At 39.0% G+C, this 12,258-nt stretch overlaps 1 protein-coding gene across 1 annotated transcript in view; it reads right to left on the bottom strand.

Moving 5' to 3' along the window:
- Window positions 1-12,258, bottom strand: part of MYBBP1A (MYB binding protein 1a) — a 91,497-nt gene that overhangs the window by 47,557 nt on the left and 31,682 nt on the right. Inside the window, exons 15-19 of the mRNA XM_087717220.1 lie at window positions 11,080-11,234; window positions 10,244-10,339; window positions 6,690-6,851; window positions 4,613-4,777; window positions 1,073-1,230 (exon numbers count right to left, since the gene is read on the bottom strand). Coding sequence (XP_087573346.1) covers window positions 1,073-1,230; window positions 4,613-4,777; window positions 6,690-6,851; window positions 10,244-10,339; window positions 11,080-11,234 — 736 coding nt within the window. The remainder of the gene's footprint in view (window positions 1-1,072; window positions 1,231-4,612; window positions 4,778-6,689; window positions 6,852-10,243; window positions 10,340-11,079; window positions 11,235-12,258) is intronic.

Here is a 12,258-nt window from a genome sequence, read left to right as displayed (position 1 = left end):
GTTGGGGAATTCTGAACTTGAAATCCACACATCTTAAAGTTACTGAGATTGAGAAACAGGAGTCTAAAATAGTGGTTCCCAACTTTTCCACCTCTGTGAACCAACGGTGGCGGTGGTGAGAGAGGGGATTGCTCCGTGCACACACCGGGCGGGCACATGCAGCTCAGTTTGCATAATCAGCGGACACACACTCCTGTCGCTTGCTCAAATGGATCTTCGCGCACAAGGGTGAATGACCGCTGACTGTGCAAGTGGAGCTTCATGTGTAAGCGTGAGCCACTGCCAGTTGTGCAAGCGCAGCTGTGTACGCAAACGGGCTCACCTACTGCTTGCATAGCCTGGTATAGTGGGCCATGTCAGGGAATTGGGGACTGTATTAAGTGCAAGCAGGGGTGGTATTCAGCTGGTTCAGGCAAACGGGATGCTGATTTTACATCTGATTCGCTGAAGCGGTAGTTGCAAGGACTGGTTAGCCCCGCCCACCCCTCCCAGGAGTCTCCATGTGGCCCGTTTATATCCTGGTAAGATGCCAGGTAAGTGCAGAGCATGCACAGAGGCTTTGGGAGGGTAAAAAATGGGCCTCATGGAAGTTCTGGAAGTCCAGAAATGGGCTCATTTCCAGCCTCTGGAGGGCTCCGGAGCCCGGGGGGGCGGGGGGGGAGGACATTTTCTTCTTCCCAGAAGCTCAAAGAACGCCTCCAGAGCCTGGGGACAATGAAAAACGAGCATTACGGAAGTTCCGGAAGTGGGCCTGGTTCCAGCCTCTGGAGACCCCGGAGGCTCGAGGAAAGCCTCCAGAGCCTGGGGAGGACGAAAACACCCCCACCATCTCCTCCTGGTGGAGGAGGCTAAGTAGGCCACGCCTGCCATGGCCACGCCCACCCAGCAACCGGGCAGAAAACCGGTTGCTAAAAAAAATTAATCCCACCCTTTGAGTGCAGGTCAAGATAATTAAAAATACCCTAAGTCAACACAGGTAACTTGGCATGTGTATAGTTCTCTCTTTCTCCCCCTCACCTACACACACACACACACACACACACACACACACAGATGCTTCTCTGAAACTCACGTGAAAATATCAGCAGTCTTCCGGAGATAATCTTGTTCTTGCTTGTTGGAGTCTGAGCTCATACTGTGCTCAATCACAGAAAGAAGGGGGTCAATGACATTGAAAACAAGAGGATTCCCTGCTTGCTTCGTCAGAAATAATTCAACCAAATCCAGGACCTGAATGTAAAATAAACAGAGATGTGTATCACATTAACAGCAACCCGACCACTACAGGAAAAAACAAAAATCTGGAAAGAGTTATGCAGAAGGAATCTATGGTTGAACTCCTTCGCTGATTAACATCCAATCCATGGGAGACATTTATGAAGTTAAGACAAAAAAAAAGCATATAATTCAGTGATTTTTAAATAGTTTTAACACATAAAAAACCACACCACACTATTCTTTTGGTGTTTAGCCAGGAAAAAGAATTGCTAATTAACTACCCCTCTCCAGTTTTATAGTAATACTTGGAAATCATAATTAAAATAGCCCAACTGACAGCTAAGAAGTGAAAATGAGAGTTTTGTTTTTGTGATCAAAAACCGATAAAGATGGACAGTGTGCTGGAGAAGTAGAAAAAAAAAAGATTGAAAGGTTAGACAGAAAGGAAATTATCACACAAGATCATAAAGGAGAAGGACATTTCAGTGACAGCCTCACCAAAATTGAAGTGTTAAAGCAATTATCTTTACAATGACAACATATAGATACAAAAACCTAGAGACTAAAACAGACAGAAAGAAGATAGGATCTTTTTGATGAGATCATCAATCAGTTGTGGGCTCTTTACACTCCTGTACAAAAATCTGTAAGAGATTTCTAGAGTTGAGACTCTAGAAAAAGTGCAGAGAAGAACAACAAAGATGATAGGGGGACTGGAGGCTAAAACATATGAAGAAGGGTTACAAGAACTGGGTATGATTAGTTTAATGAAAAGGAGGACTAGGGAAGACATGATAGCAGAGTTCCAATATCTCAGGGGCTGCCACAAAGAAGAGGGAGTCAAGCTATTCTCCAAAGCACATGAGGGCAGGACAAGAATCAATGAGTAGAAACTAATCAAGGAGAGAAGCAACTTAGAACTGAGGAGAAATTTCCTGACAGTTAGAGCAATTAATCAGTGAAACAGCTTGCCTCCAAGAAGTTGTGAATGCCCAAACACTGGAAGTCTTTAAGAAGATGTTGGATAGCCATTTGTCTGGAACGGTATAGGGTTTCCTGCCTAGGCAGGGGGTTGGACTAGAAGACCTCCAAGGTCCCTTCCAACTCTGCTATTGTATTGTATTGTACTTAGCAATGGAAAATTTGGGATCAATGATTGTCATAAGATGAGGACTACTTTATTGGAGATAAGGTCTGGGCTATGAGCAATTGTCCATACTGTCACTTGGAACCCTAATTTAACCTAATTAAAACACAGTAGCTTTTTAATGTTTTAGAAATTATAAAACACTTGTTTCTCAACCTTGGCACCTTGAAGATATCTAGACTTCAACTCTCAGAATTCCCCAGTCAGCAAAGGAATTCTGGGAATTGAAGTCCACATATCTTCAAGTTGCCAGGAATTGAGAAATATATAGATCAAGTCCTTAAAATAATTGTACTCAACCAAAAAGACTTGCATATTATTGCTTTCGGGAGGGGCCTGAGGAAGGGTTGTCTTATAATTCCTACAAATTCAGAACTGTTTCTAGAATGAATGTGTTCACAATTTTATTCAATTCATTCTTCTCCAATATTTCGGAGTCCTGAAGAACTGCTTGACTAGCTCTCATCACATCAAAACCCCAAACTAGTACCAGATGTAAACCAATCACTAGATGCAGGTTGAAAAAGCAGTTTGGGAATGTTTAGCAGCGCTTATTTTAGTTCTAGTTCTGCTCCAGATATTTTGGAACTTCAAGATTCCCAACCCAGGTTGGCTGGAAACAAAAGAACATATCTTGCAGGGCTTCAGATACAGGAAGGATAAGAGCAGCTACAATGCTGCAGTGGAATAATTGGTGCTGTGCTTGGTTGTTTGCTTGTAGTTGTTACATTAAACAACTAGGTAACATCCCCAGTGAATGTGCAGATTGTTGACTGTTTATACGCAGCAACTTTCCCCTGACAGATTTGGTGGGAGAGTAGTTTCCTTCTTAGTGGTTCCTTGATTACAGTCTTGCTTTCTGCTTGATTGTTTGTCTAGGACTGATCCCCGTTTATCTCAATGTTGGCTGCTGGAGGATATATTCTAGTCGTTTTGCTTCCTTCCAGGTTTCTTTATTGTCTCTTTTACATAGTGTGCAAGTGTGGTTTATCTATGTGTCTATTGATTGCTACGTAATCCACAAAAAGCTACTATGTAAAAACAGATAGTAAATCCCACACTCACTCGTATTGATATTACCTAGCTGGGTTATGAAATGGCTGCAAGCAAACAACCAAGCTCAGAGAGCACCAAGGACTCCTCAGTTTACCCTGAGCTACAAAAATTCTCTTACATTGAAAATACTGCAGCTGTTAAGGCCTTAGTTGTGAGCCATTCAAAGTATGGGAGGGAGGTCAAGAAATAGATGTCACAAATCTACTGGAACTCTATTGTTACAGGATATAATAACAGAAACTTTTTTCTTTCCTCTCTTATTTCATGCAGAATCAAAGGTATAGTTATTTTAAGTCTCTTTCTTATGCTTAGCTTACTTTCCCAAGGCTAAGATGTTATTTACTCTTTAACATTATATTACACAATAACTGTTAATGGCCTTGGCATTCTTTGGTCAACATTATCTTTGCCTCCCTCAATATAAGTAGATTTTCAAATAATTCCCAGAGCTTCTTACATGGCAGAAACCGACAACACAGAATCCTAAATATTTCTAGAGAGCTTTTGGGGAACAATGTTTTAAAATAATCCAGTGACTGAAATTGCACAATGAAGAATGTTCAAGCTAGGGCAAAATTTTCATCATCTTGTAAGACTGCACAAGATCTCAAATGTAAGAGAACAAAACAAAACAAAAACAGATTAACGCTAAAAATAAAAGATAACGGAGATACAAAATACTATGCTACATGGGATAGTTTCTATCAATGGTTAGAAATATGAGGTAGAAGTGGGAATGCAAAAGAATCAGGTTAGTTAGACATGGAGAAACATTATGTATGTAGATATAGAATGTAGGTATTAGAATGACAGATAAGTTGATATACTAGAATATGATGGTCAGAGGTTAGTGTACAACACTGTTCAAAATAGTATATAATAGTATATATATTATTTTGTTTTTACCTTTGTTTCAAAGCAAGTGGAACACCTGGACAATTACATTGTATTCAATGTATTTATATGTAAACAATAAAAATATATTTAATATATTTAATATATTTATATTTAATGGCCTAGAATATATTAATATATATTCTAGGCCATTTATATATTGGCAATTGAATATTTTCACTTATTTGTATTTGAGGACGTGGTATGCCACGCAAGAGATTTTGCAAGAGTGGCCAACAATTGAAATGATTGCTGATCCTAGCCACAGGTCATGAACTCAAAAACCTGGATTCTAACCTTGATTTTGAAGTCCCGACGCAAGATTTTCTCCTTGCGCAACTTTTCCTTCTCATCTTTCTTGGCTTGGACGCGCTTCTTCTGCTCGCTAAAGAGGGATGAAAGCTTCTCATCGAGGGACATCATAGTCTCATCATCCACATCCCCATCACTACCATCTCCTTCCTTGGATGTAACCAAAAAAAAAGGGGGGGGAGACAACAAAGCAAAGGTTCATAGGTCATCCCAGCAATTCAATATGAAACTTAATAGTCCAGCATGTCACAAGAACATCAAGTGGGAGAAAGGTACCAATATATCAATAGCAAATTTATCCCATATACTCAAACTCAACTCATATCTTCTTCTTCTTGTGCCATATCCATCATTGGGCATTGGCGATCATGTTGGTGATCCTATTGTTATCAACAGCCGCACGAAAAAGTGCTGCTGAGTTTTGTCCAAACCAGTCCCTTAAGATTTTGAAGCCATGATGTTCTTCTTCTGCCTGGACCTCGTTTGCCTTCAATCTTTCCTTGGAGGATTAAGTGAAGGATGCTGTATCTTTCTGGGTGTCGCATCACATGTCCAAAATATTCTAACTTTTGCTTTTTTATGGTTTTGATGATTTCCCTTGGCTTTCCCAGGTGGCTTATCACCTCATTTCTGATTTTGTCAACCCAACTTATATGTAACAGCCATCCGTAAATCCACATTTCAAATGCTTCTAGTCTCTTCAAGTGGCTTTCTGTCAGAGACCAACTCACCACTCTGTAGAGCAGGATAGAAAAGATGTAGCATCTGACAAGCCTGATTTTCAATCTTAGGCTGACTACAGAAGACCTTTTTCATTTTGGTTTATTTGGGGGACTAAATGAAGTAGGGCGTATTTTTCCAGGTGTCATATCACGTATCCAAAATATTCTAACTTTCACTTTGGCTCTTGTGCTCAACTCATATAACCAATAGCAAACCCATCCTTGGAGCATTTTTTTTTAGTTTTTTATTTTATTTATGCAATCATATCATCTTTGCAGCACATTTTACATCTTTTACATATCCATTGTGTTTCCTTTATCAATACATATACATCTTATATAACTATATCCAAATCTATATACATATTTTATACCTCTTATTTCGTACATACTATATAGTCTATAGTGTATATAGGACATTTGATCCTCTCATATTTCTTATATCATCTACAATCTATCTTGCATTTCCCCCCCTTATTGATTCTGCAGTTTTGTATTTGTTTTGTAGTTTCTTGATCTTTCTTGTTCTCTTTGTTACTATCCTGTTTCGTTTTTTTCCTCTTTCCTCTAGCCAATTATACCATAAGTCCCATACTAAGTAGTACTGATTCCTCTTTGTCTTTTGAAGCATTTAGTATTACCACATTCAATCACAGAAAAGCTGAGAATTTTAGATGCCAAAATGGACCTAAAAAATTGGGTTTGGCTTATTCGCAGATGGACTTATCTGCAAGTACATACCATAATCCTTTTTTTAACATATATTTCCCATTTATACATGTAGATATGCCCATCCATGGATAAACAGACCCTTGAATGCTATAAAAGTGCAGGTGGGCTTACCTGTGGATGGCAATATTTATGGTATTGTGGTTAAACACTCAAGGGTTGGCTTATTTGCCAATAGGCTTATTCACAAATATATATATGGTATATAGGCAAAGATTATATACTGGTTAAAGAGATGGGTTTGACTGGAAAGATACAAGTTCAATTTCTCAGTCAATAAACAGAATTTATATGAAGATTTAAGGGTAGTCCCTACTTTTCAGCCCCAGCTGAATAAAACACCTGTGTTGCCTACAAAATGCCATGAAAAAATAAGTATCTTTCCTACAGTTGCATTATTAAACTTCCCAGAGCACATTTTCTTTGTAAAACAGTCAGCAGACCTCTTTGTGCAATGCCAGCAGGAAACAGTAGCTCATCACCTCCCTAATATTGTATACCCATTTCAGGCAGCCCAGCTGAACATTCTTCATGCCCAATTGTGTTTCTCTCAACACAGGAGCCTCACTGTTTACCTAAGTAAAAACAAAAGTCTCTTCTCCAATACCTACCAATGCATTCTCGGCTTTCAAAACATTCCTCAGCATGGCACGGAAGTTTTCGTCGGGTTCATCCTCCCCCTCACTATTGGTCTCCAAAGCCTCCTTGTCACTCTCATCGCTTTCTTCAGAGCTGTCTTCATCAGAGCTCTCCCCACTTTCTTCAACTTGATCCTGCCAGACAATAAAATAAGGTTTATTTTTCCCCTCTTTCAACAATGATTTGGGAAGGATTCCGTATCCCATTAATAGCAATAGCACTTAAGACTTATATACCACTTCACAGCGCTTTACAGCACTATGTAAGCAATTTACAAAGTCAGCATATTGCCCCCAACAATCTGGGTTCTCATTTTGCCCACCTCAGAAGGATGGAAGGCTGAGTCAATCTTGAGCCTGGTGAGATATTTATTTATATATATATACATATACATGTTATATTTGTGCTGATAAATAAATAAAGGGAGACTAGTATAGATCTATTTCAAGCTGTTTAGCTCTCATCAGCTAGCCATGGTCTCTTGTGACGAGCCGAATGACAGAGAATGGAAGTAGTGAACTTCCTCCCATATTTGGGCATACCGGGGGTTGTGACTTTAAATATATACATACATACATACATACATACATACATACATACATACATACATACAAAACATAATAATCCTAATACAATAATAATCATATTGTTTACATCTCTCTCAACCTATTTATATCTCACTGATCTCCTCCTTTTATTTCTAAATTCCATTTTTATTTTTATTCTCCAATCATTGATCAAATAATTCCTATATCATGTAATATTCAGTTTGTTCTTTCTCCTTAATTGCAAGCTTTAATCTATTCATTTCTGCACATTCTAATATTTTCTACTCATCAGTACTACATTCTAACCACTGCGCCACCGCAGCTCTTAAACCAGGGAAGTCTGGGATTTGGAGTCCTTTAGTTGTGGCATAGCTTTAGCATATATTGCAAAGCCAGCCATTAAGATTTGTAAAGGATGGTTTATCAATAAATGTGCTGTGCAAGTCCAGCCAATTATGATTGATTTAACATGATTAAACAAAAGGGCTGGGTTAATACCCATTGGTTACTCCTCCCACACCTTCTCTTCGGAAACAGGATAATATTTCCCAAAAATATCAATCAGGTTGCTATCAATGTGAAAAATCATCAATGATAAGCTCAATCTGCCAAAACAGCAATTTCTTTTTAAAATTACATTATGAAAAGATTGACCTACAATATGAAAATGCTTTGTTTTAAAACAACCCGCCCTTCTGTCCTTTTAACAATACAAGTTTCCCATCTGTAAAACCTTGCAATGGTTAACTAATATCAATAAAATATAGCCAAACTTTTGGCAAGTGACCAATGCTCTATGTACAAGAAAATTATTCCTAGGCTAATTTCTGGCATCTCCAGGTACAAAGTTATAAGACGATGAAAACTACCCTTTTTCATTTGTGAACCCGAGGATTTTATGTTAATCAGAACCGACAGTAATATATTGTACTAGACTAGACAATGCAGGCAGAGGAGCGGTGTTAGTCTATGATAGCCAAAAATCAGGAGGAATCTTATAGTGGTCATAAGACAAGGACAATTTGCAACAGGCTTTTTAAAAGGCTTAATGTTCAGCTGGTTGATGTGAGTTATGGAGTTGGTTGGCCAATGTGAGAAGAGACTGCTGGCCTAGAGGTACAATCCAGCAGAGTCCTGGTTCTGTTTTGAAATTGTAGAATATTGCGGCATCCATCAATAAAAATACTCCAGAGTAAAAAGCCAACTATTACATCAAGTCCATAGACATTTGCCGTATTCATCCACATATTCTTTGTAACCAATAAAATTCCAAGAAAGTGGATAGTCTCAGACAAGGCTCACATACTACATCTAATTACGGCTGGTCTTCAACTTACGACCACTGTTGAGCCCAAAATTTCCAGTGCTAAGCAAGATGGTTATTAAATCAGTTTTGCCCCATTTTACAACCTTTCTTGCGACAGTTGTTAAGTAGATCACTACAGCTGTTGAGTTAGTGACACAGTTCTTAAAGTGAATCTGGCTTCTCCATTTGCTGGTCAGAAAGTCCCAAAAGATGATCACATGACCCTGATACATTGCAATCATCATCAATATGCTCCAGTTGCCAAGTGTCTGAATTTTGATCACATGACCATGGGCAGGGGTGAGTTGCTCCCAGCATTACTGCTGATTCAGTGCGCGCAAATGCCTGTAGGAATTTGCACACAAATAAGTCTGCGCATGGGCAAAATGTTAAAAAAGGGTGGGGGGAAATGTGTGCAATTACAATTGTTCTGCGCATACACAGAACCGAAAATCAAGATGGCGCCCCCATAGGAAAACCGGTTTGGGGATATGGCAGGCCTGGGTTACTGCCGGTTCCAGCGACCCAGGTCACCAAATCACTACCAGTTCAGACAAACCGGTCCAACCCACCTATAACCACGGGGAAGCTGCAACAGTCATAAGTCACTTTTTTCAGTGCTCCTGTAACTTTGAACGGTCACTAAACAAACAGTTTTAAGTTGAGGACTACCTGTATAACATATATTTTTTCGTCCTGGTTTACCATTTTATATGAACCCAGCCAACCAATGTTCATTACCTGTATAACATATATTTTTTCGTCCTGGTTTACCATTTTATATGAACCCAGCCAACCAATGTTCATTATAGTATAGCCTTTATTGTCATTATACAAAATAAATACAACGAAATTGGTTTTAGCCTCACTGGTGCAATCCATGACGACAAATACAGACAACCTAAATCGTAAACAGAATAATCCCAATGCAAGTAATTAGGGGAAAAGAAAAAAGAAAAAGAAAGAAAACTTTTTCATATGTTTCCCCATGTGCATGGTGTGGTTGTGGTTGTCTTTATACAAAACATAAAAATAAACCATGCCTTAGAATTGCTATTGCTATTGTAGGAATCCATAAATATAAATATTTGAGATTAGTATTATGCTGAACATAGCAAAAGCACTTAGACTTATATACCGCTTCACGGTGCTTTACAGCCCTCCCTGAGCGTTTTGCAGAGTCAGCTTATTTCCCACAACAATCTGGATCCTCATTTTACCCACCTCGGAAAGATATGAGCCTTGAGCCTGGTGAGACTCGAACTGCCAAATTGCGGGCAGCCAGCAGTCAGCAGAAGCAGCCTACAGTTCTGCATTTTAACCTCTGGGCCACACCATAGCTGTCAGGCCTCTCTCGGATGACAAAACAAAATACTCAAGAGTCTATTTCCCAAGATAAATGAAGGTTCACCTAGTGTAGCCAAACTATAAAACAATAATGAAAGAATTCCAGAGATTGCTGAGTATCAATGAGCACTCTATATATTTTACAACCAATATTCCAATGTCTGCACTTCTTTCTCCCAACTTGTCTGTGTGATGGGTTAGAAACAATTCTATTTAGGCAGGATATAATTTGTACTTCCTCCTTGCTTTAGTCGCAGCCTATTTTAATATTGCTTTGTTGACTTTCGACCGTATGACAACTATCGTTCACAATAATTGTACTTACCATATTTTGGGGTGGCAATTTCTTTTTCTTCTTCTCTGTTTCTTCCATGATGATAACAGCATTTTCTTCATCCTGGTCTTGTTGTGGATCCAGAACCTTAGGGAGAATTTTACTTTTATCAAATTCCAATGCATTATCTCTGAAAAGAAACAAAGCAGCCCCTTCTCAGAGCAGGTCTGCTACAACACAGGTTTGTGTCAACCTGGAAGCTGATGAATAAAATAGAATAGAATAGAATAGTGGAGTTGGAAGGGACCTTGGAGGTCTTTATTCCAACCCCCTGCTTAGGCAGAAAACCCTACACCACTTCAGACAAATGGTTATCCAACATCTTCTTAAAAACTTCCAATGTTGGAACATTCATAACTTCTGGAGGCAAGTTGTTCCAATTGTTCTAACTGTCAGGAAATTTCTCCTCAGGTCTAAGTTGCTTCTCTTCTTGATTATTTTCCACCTATTGCTTCTTGTCCTACCCTCAGGTGCTTTGGAGAGTAGCTGGACTCTTTCTTCTTTGTGGCAGCCCCTGAGAGATTGGAACCCTATCATGTCACCCCTAGTCCTTCTTTTCATAAGACTAGACATATCCAGTTCCTGTAACTGTTCTTCATATGTTTTAGCCTCCAGTCCCCTAATCATCCCAGTTGCTCTTCTCTGCACTTTTCCTAGAGTCTCAACATCTTTTTATAGTGTAGTGACCAAAACTGGATGCAGTATTCTAGGTGTGGTCTCACTAATGCTTTAGAAAGTGGCATTAGTACCTCACTTGATCTTGATTGTATCCCTCTGTTAATGCAACTAATCCAGACAGAGCATCAACCAACTCTCAAAAGACTTACATCTAGGATGAGCTGCAAAGCACCCTTCGTCATGTGTTGGCAGACGAGCCCAAACACGTTTTTACAGACCCGTCGAATCAGCCCACTGGATTGAGCTAGGAGAGAAAGTAGAACTTCCACAATCACTTCAACCCAGGCTGGCTCTTCTTCATCATCTAAGCAAAACACAGCAAAGAAAACCATATCATCAGTATTGATGTCTATAAGACCGGACTTTCTGACTCTTATGTGTCAGAGTTTTTTGACTGCAGCAGCACATCCAGCAAGCACACACAAATAAATGAACTTCAGCAGGAGTCAATTATATATAAGAAGCTTCTTTATATACAATACCAAACAGTAAAATTCAGCATACAATATCAGGACCACAGAAGCAATATTCTTTTTTTAAAAAAAAATTTGAATTTTTATTTTATACACATAAGCACATCAACAGAACACATAAACACATTAACAAAAATAACCACATAACTTAAAAACAACATAGGAACAATAAGTTCCATCGTATATCATACAGCCGTTCCGAATCGGTTTCTTTGCAGTTAGTGTTTTCCCTTCTATACATTTCTATCTTGCGTTCATAATCTCGTTATTCATTATCCATTTTTATATACATTTCTTTATTTATTTATACTTAGCTACTTATGATCAAGTATTATTTACCTATATTGTGCTTTATATTTTTACTGTCATTTATTCTCTTACATACAGTTATAGGTATACATTCACATAGTTATTCTTTTTCTTTGCCATTCTTATATTATTATTATTCCATTTAAAAGGATATAAGGTATAATTTGGAATGTATTGTTTACCATCCTTCACACCTGCTATGAGACCATCTTATTTTCTCCTTCTTTTCTTTTCTCCCTCCTTCCTTCCTCCTCTCCTTCCCCTTCTTCCTTCCCTTACTTCTCCCCTACTCCTACCTTCTGTCTTCTCCTTCCTACCCTCTCTCCTTCTCTTTTTCTCTTCCTCCCTCCTCTCTTCTTTCTCTCCCTCCCATCCACCTCTCCTTACCTCTTTCTTCTTCCCCTACCTGTCCTCCACATCTCACCTTATTTTCTTTTCTTTTCTCCCCCCTTCCTTCTCTACTTTCTTCCTTCCTCCTCTCCTTCCCCTTCTTTCTTCCCTTACTTCTCCCCTACTTCTCCCCTCTTTCTTCTCCTTCCTACCCTC

The sequence above is a fragment of the Thamnophis sirtalis genome, unplaced genomic scaffold (assembly GCF_051295495.1).
Source record: "Thamnophis sirtalis isolate CommonGarterSnake01/CBP01778 unplaced genomic scaffold, rThaSir2_p1.2 scaffold_6, whole genome shotgun sequence".
Classification (NCBI taxonomy): domain Eukaryota; kingdom Metazoa; phylum Chordata; class Lepidosauria; order Squamata; family Natricidae; genus Thamnophis; species Thamnophis sirtalis.
Note: the sequence above shows the minus strand (reverse complement) of the source record. Positions and strands in the feature narration are given on the sequence as shown.